This window comes from Odontomachus brunneus, unplaced genomic scaffold (genome assembly GCF_010583005.1).
Source record: "Odontomachus brunneus isolate Ranch 3 - 2012 unplaced genomic scaffold, Obru_v1 Obru_scaffold_010, whole genome shotgun sequence".
Lineage (NCBI taxonomy): Eukaryota > Metazoa > Arthropoda > Insecta > Hymenoptera > Formicidae > Odontomachus > Odontomachus brunneus.
The window spans coordinates 653,170-671,268 of NW_022639460.1; the positions used below are offsets into that span (position 1 = coordinate 653,170).

At 41.2% G+C, this 18,099-nt stretch overlaps 2 protein-coding genes across 2 annotated transcripts; both read left to right on the forward strand.

The window, feature by feature from the left end:
• Positions 1–9,100: 9,100 nt before the first annotated feature.
• LOC116840579 lies at positions 9,101–15,418 on the forward strand. The gene is made up of 4 exons (XM_032807443.1): positions 9,101–9,831; positions 10,638–10,870; positions 10,996–11,726; positions 14,067–15,418. Exons 1-4 carry the CDS (start codon positions 9,171–9,173, stop codon positions 14,203–14,205), a joined length of 1,764 nt encoding a protein of 587 aa, XP_032663334.1. The 5' UTR covers positions 9,101–9,170; the 3' UTR covers positions 14,206–15,418.
• A 660-nt stretch (positions 15,419–16,078) lies between these two features.
• LOC116840544 lies at positions 16,079–17,886 on the forward strand. The gene is made up of 3 exons (XM_032807365.1): positions 16,079–16,205; positions 16,696–17,057; positions 17,484–17,886. The coding sequence occupies exons 1-3, from the start codon at positions 16,102–16,104 to the stop codon at positions 17,762–17,764; spliced, it is 747 nt and encodes a 248-aa protein (XP_032663256.1). The 5' UTR covers positions 16,079–16,101; the 3' UTR covers positions 17,765–17,886.
• Positions 17,887–18,099: the final 213 nt, after the last annotated feature.

The window sequence follows — 18,099 nt, forward strand, 5'->3', positions numbered from 1 at the left end:
AATAATAACTAGAATAAAAATAGATATACAAAAATGTATATACAAAAAATGATCGAAACGTTTCAACATTTAATTTGTATATGTACTAGTGTTAGGCATTTATCTATTAAAATTTTATTTGGCAAAAATAATCAGCGAATTAATAATAAAAAGTAATCAATCATCATATATAAAACAAAAAATCATTTTATCGATTAATGAAGTAAATTATTAGTCAAACTTTGATACAATTGATACACTGATTAATAATTAATTTCATTGAATAATTAAATTATTCGCGATTACATATATAACGAGTGATTAGTTTTCATTATCGACATGCCGATTATTTTAGTCAAAGACAATTTTAATTCTCTATCGTAAACTTTCACAGAAAAACACGACAACTGAAGCTATATAGATGACAACTATACGAGTTTTTTATGTAGAATTATGATGTAGGGGAGAGTTGTGCCAAAATCATACCGGTTTCTTAAATTAAACCTCATCAATCATAGTCTTTTAATGTTTTGTAGCACACACATAAAATAAAATATAATCTAAAAATATTTCTCATTGCATATATTCCTCATTGCTCTTTTATTTCTCGTTTCTCGTACATGTGTACCGTTATAGATTTCATTCACATTCAATGATTTAATGAAATCGAAGAGATATGAAGAAGTTTTGGCAATTCTTCTCTGCACAGTTTGATAAACTATTTTGTAACTATTGTAACTAAAGCTTTACTGTAAGACAGTTTATTAAACTGTAAACATTAATGAACTATAACAACTTAGTCGCCATCGCCATGCTTTTTAAGTATACGAATCGCTTCGACAATCGGCTATCTTGATTTTTTCCGCGAGGAAAACGTCTGTCATATGTCTGCAGTTGCCATCACTGTCAACGTAGTCGTGGGTATTGTAATTTGGAAAATTAAACCGCGACCAAGACGTAACTAGGCTACAAGGTGGAATGTTGAACGAGCCTCTTGTTCCACCATGGGTATCGAGAGCTCCGAACGCGCAAAATGGGAGAGCGCGTTCTCCATCGCGCGCGCGAGGGCGCGTACGTTGTATTTTGCATTCGTCAACGCGAGAAGACGACCAAGACGAATCTTTCCGCGGAACGAAATTTCCGGCTCGAAAGTCCGTTTCCGCCTATACGCATACACGCGTTCCAGCTGAAGAGAGACAGGGTGGGAGAGGAGAGAGAGAGAGAGAGAGAGAGAGGAACGACCTGCTGGCTCTACGCGAGTCAGCCAGCGTGTGTGATCGCTTTTCGGCAGCGAACGCGTAAGCCGGTCATGCGCCTCAACCTACCTACCTACCTACCTAGCGCCTTTCATTTGTAGGTCAATGGAATTCATCCGGTCAAACTGCGCTCGTCCACTCGCCCGCCTTGGCCCGGCCGATCGCGTTGGTCAGCGTGCTCCGAGACCGTGAACTTCCATTCTCTCTCGTTCCCTCTCTCTGGTTCTTTCTCCATCTTGCTCTCTTTCTCTTTTTATAGATACTCTTCAGCATCAGGATAACGTTGATCCTCGTGTCCTCAGATCGAATTCAATCGAACAGGCCGTGAGTTCGATACACTGCCTTCGAAACCTGTCTTTAGACACGTGGAACAGTCCTCGTTCGAAAATATTCGCAGTCACGTTCATCTGTAATGACGTGGAGCAACGGCAGCAAAACAGTTTCAAAACAAAGCTTTAATTTCTCTCGGCGCGTTGTGTATCTTATAATTATTAATCTCTTAAGTGTAACGCGCGCGCACACACACACACACACACACACACACACACACACACAAAAAGAAATGTATTGATGTTATAACGTCTACTTAAATTAGGTCAGTTCGATTTTCGATAGATGATGTTGCATATATGTCGACAACGTTTTATTGCCATTGCATTGGTAATAGTTAAGATGAATGATTACTTGATTTTGATGAATAATCCGTAAAAGTAGTAAGATCAAATTTAATTCAGAAATCGAACCAAATTTTTTAGCCTGACCTGGAAATGTAACAGCCAAAATTTCTAAAATTGGAATTATCATTAGATTACCAAATAAAGGACACGTGTTTGTTTATTAGTTAGCCTGATGAGATGTAGTCCGCTCTGCATAATTCAAAACTGGATTTATGTGAGTAAAAAATTTAGGTGAGTCAAAAATTTAATTCTGTTTCAACAGATTAAGTCACGTATATGTAGTACAAGCAAAAATATCGATAACATTTTATTGTCAGAGCAATTATTGGCAATCGTAAAGATTGATGATTTTCTGGTTAATGAATAATTCTTTTCCATTAAATGCAATAAAGTCCAATTCTCAAAAAATCGAGCCAACATTTTTCACTGACCAAACAATATATCATGAAAATTTAATGAAATAAGATTTAAAATTATTTTAGTTATCTTTTGCCGAAACATTAACAAAATATTAATGATTATTTAGTTGATAAATAATTCTCTTTCCATCAAATGCAATACAGTCAAATTTATCTAAAAAATTAAGCCAATAATTTTCACTGACAAACAATATACATCTAACAATATACGATCGAAATTTATGGAAAATTGGATTCAAAATTATTTTAATTATTTGTTGCGAAAATATTGGCAAAAGATTGCTGACTATTTAGTTGATGAATAATTCCTTTCCGTCAAGTGCAATAAAGTCAAATTGAACTCAGAAATTGTGTCGAATTTTTTAGCTGACCCAATAATATACGATCGAAATTTATGAGATATGGGACTTAAAATCATTTTAATTATTTATTGCTGAAACGTTGGCAAAGGAAAGAATGCCGATTATTTAATTAATGAATAATTCCTTTCCATCAAGGAAAATAAAGTCCAATTTAACAGAAATAACTTAGAAATCGAGCCGGACATTTTACTAACTCCTTCCCTCTTCCCCCCAACAATATATAACCGAAATCTATAAAAAATGGAATTTACGGTTATCTCAATTATTTGTCGCCAAAACGTTGAATGACCGAATAATATAATTTTTAATAATATAATAATATAATATTAATATATTTCGGAGTCGAAATTTAATGAGAGATTTAATTTAATTCATTGAGACATTAAGAAACTTATCATGAATTAAATGAAGGAAACGCTTGTTTGCCGGTCACGCCGTCCATCGGATGTAGTCCGATCCACATAGTTCAAACGTGGATTTTTTTGCGCGTCGGAACTGCCGGCTGGAATAAATGAGAACACCTTCACCACAGAATCCTAGTAGTGAAAAGTCGGAGGTGCGACTGGTCAGTTAAATGCAGCAGAATGTTGCTTATTTTATATTACATGGATAATGTATTATTCGCGAGCGAGCGAGCGAACGAGTGAACGACGATCGCAAAGCAGGTTTTCGATCGATTAAACAACTTCTTCTTCGTAGACCCAACGACGTGTTATCTCACATGGAGTAAAAGTACACTGTGTTACGTTAATATTGTATGGACTATAAACGAGTTCGAGTGCATTGTTGGCTCATACGATTTTTCTTTTTTTTTTTTCTTAATTCGCCATAACGACGCTCAATGGTTAAGTAGCGGCAATGAGTAGCTACCGCATGCGCGCGCGATGTCACTTCAACGTGTAAGAAAACGTAGCGCATACGGCGTTCGCATACCGAATAGTCGTCACTTTGTTCGTGAATTCATTCACGAGCGTCTCACTGTTTCCGCGCGGGCCCGCTAATAGGCCTCATTAATACGCGTATTTATTTTCTTGTAAATATATATAAGTGTATAAGGTTTGATAGATGGATGGCAGTAAACTCCTGTTTGTCGCGTGAGACTAAACAAATGGCCGGAAATAAAATGTGTCATTGCCCGCGGCCTCATAATATACCTGTATCCCACACATCGGGAACATTTCGGTCAACTGTCATATGTGCGCTTTATCTTTCATCGTTTCCTATTCGTCAAATCGGCCGTTCTGCGTCTGTTGGCTGGCTTCGCGTAAACAGCAAAAAGTGTCAGGGAAACTACAAACGGGCACACTCTCAAGGGGTCACGCGATAACCTGACCGCAGTAAAAATCCGGTAACATTTGGGGAAAGTTTGTAAAAAGTCGTAAATTAATAGGCGCATAAATATTTTGTTATGTGTATATCTATTAACAGTAACTTGATATAAGTCGATTTTGTATTTGAATATAAAATAGATTGTATATTTGAATATTAACATCATTGTCTATTTCAATCCTATTTCGCAAAAAAGTCATGCTTTAATGGTAACATCCTGGCCTCAAAAGGAGTAATCTAAAATCAATATTAATACATTTTCTTATTCATCAAGGTTATAGTTATCGGTGGATTTTAGAAAAAAGTAAAATAATATTTTGAAAAAAAAATAATTTCGCAAAATAGGAGTTATGAAAAATCAAATTTGGTCTCTTCACTGAAAAATTCAAGTTTGTGAAATAAATAAATAATAGTTTTAAAATTTACCTTTAAAACCTCCGTGAAAATCAATAAACCTAATGAATAAGAAAATAAGGCGAATTAAAAAAATAATAGTGAAAATTTGATACTCAGATCATTCCTATATTAAAGCTAACATGATTACTGTTGAAACATGGTTCTTTTACAGAATGAAATTGAAATAGACAAGTGATGTTAATATTCAACATAAAATCTAATTTTTTTATACCAAGATATTGTTAAATATACTTGATAAATATATGTAACAAATAATTTATACTTTTATATTAATGTATAATTTTTTATATAACTCCTTAAATTATATTTAATTTTTATTTCTATCAAGTTTTTATGACTCCTTAAGGTGAATTGATAAAAAATTTTCATCAAAAGTAAAAGAAATATTTCACCGATCAGGCTAGTAGACAGATAATTTGTCACATTGAATTTTTAATAAGTTTCTTATGTATTTTTATGCGCAGAATCCGAAGATAAACTCAGAACTTTTGTGAAACTTTTTTATGACATATATATTGCTCATGAAAATTCAAGATTAATAATTTTTCGCTTTTTATACGATGTTGCTCCAATTTGGCGTAATAAAAATTAATTTTTTATTTCTAAAAGAGACATACCACGACCCGAAACAATAGATTATTAATTACCTACATTTTAATATTGAATTCAATTCCTTTGATCAACATTTTATAATTTGAAAGTAACATCGCTAGAAAATCCTGGATGATAGAAGAAATTTGTTTGCACTTTCTAATTGAATATAAAAAGTACTATATAGATCATATAATGTTATCCTTGTGACAAAAAGTTGCTTTTTTGTAAACCCATATAATCAACAATTATCTACGGATTTTCTTCAGAAACACTTCCACTTTATTTCCCCGTCTTATGCCTTTGACCTTAATTTGTGGAAGTGAGACTTTACTGCAAAATCTGCAGCATGCAAGTACACCATATCGAATTCAACTTTCTGCGTTTGCGGCGATAGGATTAACGGCGTCTTGTGTGCAATGACAGTGTATGCGTCTGCAAAGTAATGCATCAGTAATGGGAACAGTCGCCACTATCAATTGATCGCTCCAATCGAGACTTTACTGGTCGCAGTGTTATACTTATAACTGAACCACCATTTAGAAGTATGTAAGAAGTTGTTCCTTGCGCGCATTGCGTGCGAAAATATGCAGTCTTGTCACGTCAACGTACTCATAACTCCGCGTATTATCGGGCGTATTATATGAGCTTAACGTCCCAAACGGCTCTCGTAATAAATTGCACGCATTACCTGTACATAGAAATGATTCGATATTGCGTTTCTATTTGTATCGTTTTATTTGTATCGTCTGACTGGAGCCGAGCATCGGCTTTCATCACATCGAGGCGTAAGATCAAAAGGGACAAACAGGATTTCTATCGAGGCGCTCGTGTAAAATACCGTATAAACGGTCAACTGCGGCGTGCGAGGCAGTTTAGCTGTGTATTAACTCGCGCACGACGTTTCTCACCACCGTGATCTCACAAAGAAACGCGCTACAACGGATGGCCAGTGGATGACCATAATTAACCTTTTTACGTACAATGCGGACAACGCGTGTTCCACCATGTAATGTATGAGTTAAATCCTAACTTTAGCTCTGCTACAAAAGCCTGCGAGGGACCGCGTGATGGTACGGCGAGGCGCATACGTTCGACATAAAGTCTAATCTCACGTTCAATACGCGGTGCTCTGCGAAAAATGTAAAGCAGGTTATTGCGTAACCGCACCGGCCGATTGATTCTTAACTCATGCCTGCACGCGTAACTATGTCCGAGGGCGAACTCCGAACTATGCGGACGCAGTTTCGAGGATCTCGCCCCGGATTCGATCTCAAGATGCTAAAAGAGAAAAGACTTACAAGTAGGGGAGACCTGGTCTATGTTGGCCGTGTGCTCTATTTATGTATTTCTCGTGAAAAAAACATACTGAGAGAAATTATCTGATAAAAATTAACAATCAAATATTTCCGATCAAAATACCGATGAATTTTTGTATCCGATGAGAAATATTAGTTCATAATTTTTTCATCGCTTCGTTTGTTAATTCTTTTTATCGGGTAATTTATCTCAGTACAGTAGAAATGAAACTGCAAAATCCTCTTTTTAAGGCAAAATAATAAACTGCAAAATCATCCTTTTCAAACGTATTTTTCGCTAAGTTTTGTTAAAATTGGGATAATATTACAGTTGAAAATAGAACAAACCGGTTTAGGAGCAGTCGAGTGCATTTTCGAACAACTTGAAAGAGTGCAAGTACTTATAGGTTACTGGTCCAGATTCATGAACAAAAAATTTTGAAGTTATTTTAAGTTTAAAATAAGATTTATGGTGCACATTATGAATGTGCAAGTGCCAAAGTGGTCTTCAGGTTCCAGAGATATGGTCCATTGAAAATTCCTCAGACTGCCTCAGACCCAAGGTTTAGAATTTGAGGTCTCGATATTGTAAAAAAATCTATAACCACCTACTGATTGACAGTTATTGTCACAAGTGACAAGTCTAGTCAAGATGTGATTGTCGTATAGTAAGTGCAATAACCGCGGCTGCAGTTCAACGCGGAGAACATTGGCATCATCTCGTAGAAATGGAATTTTCAATAAGCTGTATCTCTGGAATCTAAAATTCGACAACTTTGATACTTGCATACAACCATAAAATTTTATTTTAAGCTTAAAATAGTTTGAAAATCTTTTGGCCATAAATCTGGGCTACTCTTGGCCGCGCTCTGATATGCTCTTGGCATTGATATTCTCCATGAACGAATGAACTTGAGTGACGTGTTTAGAATGAAGGTTTCTACAAGCATACACTGTCTCGAGCATATACTTATTTCTCACTTGAAATGTGATGGTGCTCCAATGTGCACAAACCACATGTTCTGAGCATACCGTCTGTTTCTCGATTGTTATGGTTTAAATGTTTATTTATGATTATTTAGTAGTAATGCGCGTTAATGTAAACTTCATTTTACTATAACTTCGCAACCATTCATATGGATTTATATAAACTTATTTCTTCATTTTAACGAGAGAAATACGCCCTAGAAGTTTGTCCAAGCATCTCGCAAACATGCAAAATCTGCATACTCGCACTTTTCTTCAATCTCGGCTGAGGTGGCGGCTCTCCTCGCACGCGAATTTCGAATTACACAGACTTCAAATCAAGATGTCGCGCCAGTTTCGATCTCGAACACGTTGAGATAAAAAAAAAACACTTCCAGATATGAGCTCGTATATTTCTTTTTTTTCATATATTTAATTATTTAATTATTGGGGAAGTCCCAAAACGGGAGCAAGTCAACAGACACGTGACCGACCTCGGCCCAGAAGGCGGCTTTCTTCGGCCAAAACTTAGGCTACTGCACCGGGCCAAGCTCCGGGCGGGAGCCGGTCTTGTAACGCGTGCATGTACAAGCGTAAGCCTCGGCCGGTTGCAGCCCGAGAAGAGACGATAATGACCTTCCACGGAGGAGCTCGCCGACGGAGTAGGAGGGCCTTTGACACACTTGACGCTCAGGTGAATTGTAACCGAGAACTCGCGGAGAGGCTCGTGGTTAGTGCGAAGCGAGAGATCGGACGGAGCGTGTCTCGACGAGAAAGGAGAGAAAGAGAACGCGAGGTGAGGGGCGACGAGACGGCGAAGAGGACGGGAAGAAGGTCGGGGTAACCACGAGACGTGATATGTGACAAACGGTGAAGATCGCCATGATCGACTCGCCGACGGTGACGGTTGTCGACGTCTGGTGACGACGATGCGACGTGCAGACTGCCGATCGTGGAGGAGGATCCCTCGCGGAGCAGCAGCAGCAGCAGCAACAGCAGAAGAAGAAGAAGAAGAAGAAGAGGGCCGTCAACAACGGCGGAGGGTGGGAGAAGACCAGGCAAGATTTTTGGCGGAGGGGGCGGATCGAGGCTGAGGCGCCGAGATTTCCAATAAGTAGGAAAGGCGCGCGACCACCGCCGGTAGATACCAAAGAATCCGAACACCGGCACGCGGTAGCTGGCGTGTGATCGACGATGACCTTCGACGCGAAATCAAAAGTGCGCCGGTTCCAGTCACGGATCTGCTAGATCAGTGACTGGTCGTCAGCGTGCATTCAGAGCGTGCAGTGCTTCCGGGACGTTACCTCACACTTCTCTGGTCATACGTAAACACAGTCAGGATAGGAATATATCAACGTGCTCTTCTCTGCTCACTCAGCACACACACACACACACACACACACACACACACACACACACACACACACACACACACACACACACACACACACACACACACACACACACACACACACACACACACACACACACACACACACACACACACACACACACACACACACACACACACACACACACACACACACACACACACACACACACACACACACACACACACACACACACACACACACACACACACACACACACACACACACACACACACACACACACACACACACACACACACACACACACACACACACACACACACACACACACACACACACACACACACACACACACACACACACACACACACACACACACACACACACACACACACACACACACACACACACACACACACACACACACACACACACACACACACACACACACACACACACACACACACACACACACACACACACACACACACACACACATACGTGGTTGATTCGCGCGACGAGTGATGCCGAAGATGTGTCGGTGGACGACGGTGCTCCTGTGGTGCCTCTTGATCATGTCATCGTCGCGCTCGGAGTTGTTCAGCGCCGAGAAGTTCAAGCTGTTCGCGAGGATCCTGAACTTCAACCTGGCGCGGCCCGCCAACGAGACGAGTAATGAACTCTGGCACGGCCTCTTCAGAGATTGCAGCAGGAGAGTGACGTTCTCCTGCATACAGAAGAACGCGTACACCTACTTGGACAACGCGTTCATCGAGCGGGACAACATCACTGTGTTCGACGGCCTGACGCTTACGCGTAACAACGTCACGTACGACGTGACGTGTCCCGGAACGGAGGACCGTAACGATGTTCACGAGAATCTCGTGGATGACGTCAGCGCGGACGATTGCGACCAGAGGGCGGGGAAAGAGGACGCGCGACGGCAAGGCCGAAAGTTCGAGGACGAGCCGGAATCGCCGCTCGAGGAGATCGTGAACGCGCTGCGACGGAAGACGCTCAAGTTCCTATCGACACGCAACTATGAGATCCAACTACCGCGCTTCTTCTTCGACGGCGCCACCGTGAAGATCAGCCCACGCGAGATCGACGAGAGCGGGGCTCTCCTCAGGGTGGACTTCGGCACCCGCGCGGTGGAGGAGCAGGGAAGGATCTTCAAGAAAATCAGTAATTCGGCTATCATTCTCGCAAATAAATTGAACATTCATTGTCCAATAATAATAATAAAACAACAACAATGACAATAACAATCCTCCGCGTACGATGTTGAGATCCAAACGAACACTCAGTCGCTTACTGACGAGCCTGAGGAGTTTCAAAACAGCGTAAATCTGTTTGTAGACTTCGATTTTATCACGCCATTATCATATTGAAACTTTTTTGCATTTCTAGGAAAAACAAAAATATTGATTTCCAATAAAGTTATGGTAAAGTAAGAGTATGAACGTGTGGACACTAATAACACTGTTACCTAACTCTGGATATTCGTTTTGGCTTTAAATACGAATATTTAGACTTTCAACATAGAAGATATCTATATATTCTGTATTGGAAGTTTAAAAATATTCGTATATTTAAAAACCAATCACGATAAGAATGTTCAGAATTAGATACTAGCGTTATTAGTGTTCAGACATTGGTACTTTAACCTTATCATATAACTTGGTTGAAAATTAATATTTTTGAACATTTTCTTCCATAGAAAAACAGAGACACAAAAGCCTCAGTTATAATAAGATAAATCTTAGTTCAAAGTTGCTCGCGTCTGAGAAACCCAGATTGCATTGCATGTCTTAAAAAATACGATTGTGTAATAATAAGAAATAATAATTATTATTGGATAATAATTATATACATAATGTGATAATATAATAATAATAATAATAATTACAATAGCAACAATAATAAGCACAGAGAAATTTCATAATTTTCGCGATAAGCATAGAAGCTATAACGCTATGTTCTTCTTTCAGGAAAATTCATACAGAATAAATTATTGACGAGCTTCTTGGCGCTCCTGCTTATTATCAAACTGATCAAGGTGAAGTTCATGTTCGTCATCCCGTTCCTGTTCGGCATCGGCACCGCGAAGAAGCTCTTCTTGAAGCTGCTGCTCTTCTTCATTCCCGCGTTCGCGCACATCTTCAAGCTCTGCTCCAGCTACTACTCGAACCACGGCACCAAGTTCCACCATCATCATCATCAGGTACGTAAAATTCACCACGTTTGAATCTTCCGCGCACGACACTTCCTCTTCTTCTATTTCCTATTTCTTTCCTATTTTCTTATCTATTTTCTATTTCCTTTCTATTTCCTCTTTCTCCGTTTTAGATCGCGCATCACCATCATCACGTGCCGGTGCCGGTTGCCGTCCCCACGTACTACGACCGTCACCCTCATTCTCACCATCACGACGACGACGACTTCGACGGCTACGACTACACCCACCCGCACATCCAGTACCGGAAGGACATGGAGGAGCTGAAGGAATGGGGAATCGAGCCGTACGACGAGCCGTACGAGGACTCTGGTCAACATCTGAACCGCGCGCCCGCCGCCAGCTCCACGTACCAAAGTCTATACGGGCTACCGCAGTACGCGCCGAACGTCAAGCCGATCGCGTCGAGCTACCTGGACAATTCGGTCTCGGCCAACGCGCACAATCTGGCCTACTCCGGATATCTCAACGACGTCAACAAGTACAATCGACGACCCGGCGCTCAGCAGCAGCCGGTGCTCTCGGTAAATCCGGGCCTCGGCGCGAACCTGAAGACGAACTTGAAGAATCCGTACACGGCCTTCGCGCCGAACACGCGCCCGGCGCATCTCCAAGCGCAGCGAGTGTTGACGCCCGTCGCGGCGGCCAAGAGCGGAACCGTGTCGACCGCGCTGCAAGAAACCGACGACGAGTATTACGGGCCGATAATCGCGCGACTCGATGACATCTTCGGGCAGCTGAGGTTCTACGAAGAGCCGTGCCGGGAGAGGCTCGTCTGCAGCATGTACAAGAACCCGGCGGTCTACTCGCCGCACAGCAACCTCGTGTCCAACGAGCTTTCCAGGTAACGTCACGCGGTAGTAATAGTCTGTACACATTAGTCGGCGGGTAGAGTGGCGGTATGTATCAGTACGAGCATCATAAAGGCGGAAATTCTCTTCAATGCGCTTGGAAGAAGAGTCAAGTGACTTCTGCGAAACTCAACAGATTGAGAAAAGCGCTGCAAAATTTCTCAGCAGTCAACTGCATTTACCCAGATCGACTTGATTGTCACGACGTGAGATAATCGATGATAGAAACTTTAAGTCTTTTTTTTTTCAATTACATTTCTGAGGCAAATATACTGTATTGTTTACATTAACAATTAAATTTTAATATTGTTTTAAGCAAGTTTGATAATTTTTCTTGTATTTCTTTCGTATTTCTATTTCGTATCACTTTATGATGTGCACAAAAATATGAGTGCCATGTGATAAGATCAGGCAAGTAATGAGGAATGCAACCTCCCGAAATCGGCTATTAGAGTTGCTGCCGATTCACGTCCATCTGTCTGTCTGGGTACTTACAGTCAATGTGGAAGAAAGAGACTGCAACACTTTTAACTCAATAAACTCCAGGACGCATGCGGTGTGTCCAATGTGACAATTCATCCTCGGAAAATTACTGAGAGTCTCCCCCTTCTATCATCCACAGGTGAGCGATGCGGCGCTCATTGGAAAGGAAAAAAAAAGTATTGAAACGTCGCAGCCTTTCTTCTGCCAATTATATATCCTTTGCCGATTAAATCGCCGAACAAGAGCGAGGAGAAAGGTGGAGATCGCATCGCGCCGGTTGCATCGTATCGCCCGCGCTCCGAATCGCGTTAATCGGGTCACGTTGGCCTTGGCCGGCTCTCTCTCTTTTTCTCGCGGTCTCGCGTTCTTTCTGCCCGCTTCTTACTTAATGCCGCGTTCGCGCGACTCGTACCGGACTCGCCCGGGCTTTGTATTCCGCCTCGCGCTTCGAGCATTCCGCCAACAAGAGGCGCGCAAACGGCAAGGATACTACTTTCCTCGTCTTCCCTCCTCCCCCCTTCCCCCGCCCCCGTGGTGTGTTCGGCGACGCGACGGAGCGGAAATATATAGGACAATTCCGCGTTGCCCGCGAAGACACGTCCGTCGGACAATTCATCCACGCACAATTACGACTTCTCGAATCAGTGAGTACTTCCTCCGCGCGCGGGCGACGACGAAATTGTCCCGTCCTGTCGACAATAGTGTCGTCGCGTCGCCGCCTCCTCGTGTCGAATTGTCCCGGCATAAGCGCCGAGGAGAAGAGGACGACAACGCGAATCGGGTCGACGCGCGGAACGAGTGCGATACATTTTTAGGACGCGAGATTATCGCGCCTCATAAAGACACCACCCACGTCACCGCAGACAGTCGGAGTTGCATTGTTAACCTTCTCGCGAGGAACAACCACTACGGTGGTCGCCCACAAAATTGCATGAGGTGACCGTTCGCGGAACAAATGTTTAGTTGGATTGACCGAATTTCTGACGAAGTATGGACGAGCCAAAAAGTTTCGATTGAAGTTATTAGAAATCTTGTTAGTCCGAACGGAACTCTGATGACTTCAACAGGATTTTCTGGTCCACTCATTTTTTACCAGAAATTTCTTTGATCCAGTTTAGCCTTTCTTTCCGTGCAATAGTTTTGCGAACAATTTTTACGAAAATCATAAAATGCTTGATGTAATGAAGCAATTTCTCTGTTAAGGGAAAATTAATTAATTCCATAAAATAAAATTAATTGCAATGAAATTGAAATATATCATAGCGAAACTCTCTGAGATATCCAGATAGAAGGTCAATAAGAGCCGCCACAGATTTTGATGCGAAACTTAAACTTTCTTGCGAAGGAGTCGCGAAACAATCATTTAATCAATTAATCAATTAATCAATTAATCAATCAATTAAGACAAAATTATAATTTTATTCTATATCATTCTATTTTGTTAAGAAAATCAATTCAATCACTTTCAAGTAATGCTTTTCTTCTCTCTATAAGGAATATTTTCTTAATAACAGTTTTAAAATATGCTCTTAACAAATTATAAAAAAATTCATTATCATACCATATACTGAAAAAAAAATATTCTCTTCGCGAGAATATTATGAGATTTATCAAGGAAGTTTGTATATAGTAAATAAACCAAATTTTTGTTTTTGTTTAACATTCTTGTTTGACATGCTAAACTTGTCAAGTCTCAAAATGTATTTTGAATAAATCTGATGCTCATGCTGAGCTTATGATATAGATTTGCATAAACTTATAAAATAGTTGAGTCAAATGACACTTATTTGAGTGCAGCGTGTACTTTTCTGTGCGCGATAAACTGATCATTGCGTGTTGCATCTTTTCAGGGACCCGCAGGAGTTGAAGCTCGGCGCGGTGGAAAGCGCGTCCAGCCGCAAGTTTCACCGGTACATGAGCGCGGCCAGACACGGTCAGGACGGCGGAGACTGCCTGCGAACGTATCCCTGCCACGTCAATACCGAGTAGACGCGCGCCAAACGCAGAATTTCCGTGGAATAACCACGGGCATACCTGCAATTAGAACGCGACAGATGTTGCCGGTCCCGCGACGCAAGTGCTGTTAGACGTACATATTTGCTCAATAAGCCTGAGGTGGAGATCACGGGCCGCGCACCGACGTCGCGGCGCCGCGTAAAATCGCCGCGGGAAGGTCCGACGGGGTTACTGCCATGCATTAATTTACATTTCCGTTGTAACTTGCGAGTCGATCTACCTACCGGGGGGTGGCTGTATCTGCGAATTCCCAAATCGAGGGAGTTGGCGTCGTTAAGCGATTAAAACTTAGTCGTTAGGAGCTGATCAGTACGTCGAGTGCGATATTTGCTGCGCTTCGTGCCAGTTTGTCGTTTCCCTTTTCTTTCCCTTCCTTTTTTTCTTTCTTTTTTTTTTTTAATTTATGCACGAGTCAACAGGTCTGTTCTTTTCAGCTGAACTGTCTGAAATGGTGCACACTGGTTAGAATAAGTTGGAGTGAAACAAGTATTTTTGTATATCTACTCTAAATTATTGCGTTAGTCTGCACCAGTTCAGGCAGTTCAACTAAAAAGAACAGACTTAATTAGTGAAATCGTTCGATTTTGCGATGACGTGTCAAAGTTCCTGCAGTCTGTTGGCACGTTGTCAGCTAGATCATTGCCTTCAAAAATGGACACGATCGCGCAATGAGATCGGTCATAGGATTGAGGGGCATTTTACGGGTTGGATATCATTTTCGCGTTATAATTTGCCGCGATTTCGCGCGCAGGACATTGCGGAAATGATAAGAGGAATTTTTCTAATTTATTTAGTTTTCCGCGCGTAGGACTTTGCGGAAATAGTAAGAAGAATTTTATTAATTTATTCAATTAATCTGAGCGGTGGAGATAGAAAGAGAGTAGTGACGAAGTACGATGCGTGTGATGTAGAAACGAGTTCAGAAAAGTAGCGTCTCTGATGAATGTAGATCAGCGCGTGCTTATCTCACGGGAGTGCAATTAATCAGTTGCTGTCACGTAATACACCGGGGTGCCATACCCAATAATAATTGCGTTTGATTTAACATTACGCTAAGCTCTCCTTAGTTTTAGCTGAGTAAGAAGTGTGTAATGTAAAAAGTATAAATAAACGGTTTCAACTAGTTTCGTAATGTGATTGTGTTATCTATGTTAATTTATACGCAATAAAATGCTGAAACATTCAATTGAGCTCTATATTATTATTATCCTTGTAAACACGATGTAACTTGTATATGTAGCGCTTGTATCTTCGAGAGGAAGTGATTCCCAAGAGAAAAGGGGGCAGCCAAGAATGAGTTCGCTTTTTCAGATCTTTCAGATGCGGCTCTTCCACGGAAAACTGATTAGAGCTTAGTAACTTGTAAAAATCAAGCTTAGTAAAAAGCTTCACAACTCGCTGTGTATCGATCTTGTCGATCAGTTTGAATCAACGCTGTTCAGAAATATTTAGATTTAATAACAAACCTCTCAACATTTAATTTAATAATCTCTCAACATTTTATTTTTTACTCTTGCGAGAATATTCGTTTTCCCAGTGAAATGTTCATTTTTCTTCGTTAAACGAACGAAAAGCCAAAATAGAGTAGACCTCGCCCTGGGTGGAGGTAAGGCTCAGGTGGAAGTGACGTCTCGCGCGGCTAACGAAAACGAAATCGTCGCGGAGGGAGGAGGCAGTTCTCGCGGCCGTGAAAAATATCGACACCCTAGATAATGAGGCTTTCTTCTTTTCTTTCGAGCAGTCGGCAGCCCCGACCACGTCCCTGATCAAAATTCATCAGTCGTACGTGGCTGCCATCGGCTATAAAACCCCGTTGACTTCGTTCGAACTGGCATTCGGTGTTTGGCCTGGCGAATCGGTGGTACCGTCATGAGGATCTCAGCCATTGTTGCTTCCGTAACGCTTCTGGCCACCCTCATTGGTGCGCAGCGAACGGACACCACCGTCGGGGTCCTGCAAAAAATTTATCACAGGTAAACTATAAATATTTCATATTTGTACACTCATTCTAATTATTTTAATTATTTTAATGATTTAATTTAATTTAGTAATTTAATTTTGTAATTATTAAGAACTAACAAAATTTTTCAAACGGTCATAATTTGATTGTCATAGTTTGATCAACTAATTTGATTGTAGTTTAATCAACTAATTTGATTAGCTGTTGTCGTCAAGAACCAACTAGATTTTTACAGCAAGTCATAATTTGATTATAATTCGATCAATTTATTTGACTTAAATTGTATTTAATAAGGACCAACTGAATTTTTACAGCAATCATAATTTTATTGCTGTAAAAACCCAGTTTCACTTCCTATTAAGATTACGGTAAAATTTCAGTTGGTTCTTAATTATTCGACGTTCATAAAGAAATGTCTTCTACATGATAGATATAGAATCGAATGATGGTGTTACAGGAACATATTAGAAACGTCCTTCAATATGGATTCTGATACGTTACAGATGCGCGGATAGCGAGTCAATGTTATCCTGCGTGAAACCGAAGGTGCTGGCTTACCTCACCGATGCCTTGAAGCAAGATAGACTGGCGATCACGGAGGATTTGGCGGTGGTTAAATCCCGCGACGCGCCGAAGGGTGACACGGAGGATTACGAGCCGTCGCAGTACGACTCCGCGGATCCGTCCAAGAGGAAGCTCTTGCGCACGCTGATGCTCGAGAAACTGGACGCGTACCTGTCGAGCCACCAGCTCGAGGCCAAACTGCCGGATGCGATCGCAGGATCCAACATCGTTCCTAGGTCTTTAATCGACAGTATGCCAACAAGTCTTACCGTTCCTCTCAGCGACTCCTCCAATGAACAAGGTAACGTATGAAAATTCTTGTAGCTTGACCGTACAGAATTATGTGACCGAAATTATTATATATTTGATTAAAAATGTGATGCACGCTTGACTTTGTTGTAATTATCTGAAATTATCTAAAATTGTTGTAATTATTTGAATGTTCTTTTTTATCGTACCTGAGATAGATATCATCAGATTTACTATTTTTATAATTTTAATACAGTTCAGGTTTGCAAAACACATTATGCAAAATGTAACGAACGTCACGTTGGACTCGACATCTATTCTTCATCTATTATTTCTTTATCTATTATCCAGATCTTGAACTTGATATTCAAATCGGTTGGATAATTCCGGATATTCCGATTGGATAATCTTTTCACGATTATCGAATTCACGAGAGAAGCATTTTCTGAATAGAATGCGTCTCCATTTATGTTCACAGGTCGAGGTTTCGTGAAGAAGGTGATGATACCGTTCCTGCTCGGTCTCAAGTTCAAGGCCACCGCCTTGGTGCCCCTCGCACTCGCTTTGATCGCTTTGAAGACGTGGAAGGCGTTCACCCTCGGTTTGCTGTCGATGGTCCTCAGCGGGGCGATGCTGATCTTCAAGCTGACGAAGCCGAAAGTTGCTTACGAGGTTGTCCACTACGGACACCCGCCCGTGGAACATCCACCTCACTGGGACACGTCGGCTCATGGGCCTTACAGGGCCTACAGGAAGTAGAAGGGCATGGTAGCACGAGGTCGCCGTGTCTCTTTTCACTTTTGTAAATTGTTTATTTAATATTTATTCGTCGTTAGTGTTCCACCGTTATTTATGCGCAATAAAAGTTATTATTCCATTAAGCGAGTCTCATCGATTATTCCCACCTTGATCCCGCCCTGTTCAGTGCCTGTTCACTCTCGTTTTTCGCCCTCGGCTGTTGGAACGGTTGTTGGAGAGATACACTGTCGCGCGCGTTAATGTTGAGGAGAAGAGTGGATGTAAAAGGATAGCGGATAAACACGGAAGTAGGTCGGAAGAAAGTGACTCGCTCGTTGATATTGGCTTTTATTTTT

Coding starts and splice junctions, on each gene's coding strand:
- LOC116840579 (XM_032807443.1), top strand. CDS start 9,171: ATGCCGAAGATGTGTCGGTGGACGACGGTGCTCCTGTGGTGCCTCTTG. Junction 9,832..10,637: donor AAGGATCTTCAAGAAAATCA/GTAATTCGGCTA, acceptor TTCTTCTTTCAG/GAAAATTCATACAGAATAAA. Junction 10,871..10,995: donor TCCACCATCATCATCATCAG/GTACGTAAAATT, acceptor TCTCCGTTTTAG/ATCGCGCATCACCATCATCA.
- LOC116840544 (XM_032807365.1), top strand. CDS start 16,102: ATGAGGATCTCAGCCATTGTTGCTTCCGTAACGCTTCTGGCCACCCTC. Junction 16,206..16,695: donor CTGCAAAAAATTTATCACAG/GTAAACTATAAA, acceptor GATACGTTACAG/ATGCGCGGATAGCGAGTCAA. Junction 17,058..17,483: donor CGACTCCTCCAATGAACAAG/GTAACGTATGAA, acceptor TTATGTTCACAG/GTCGAGGTTTCGTGAAGAAG.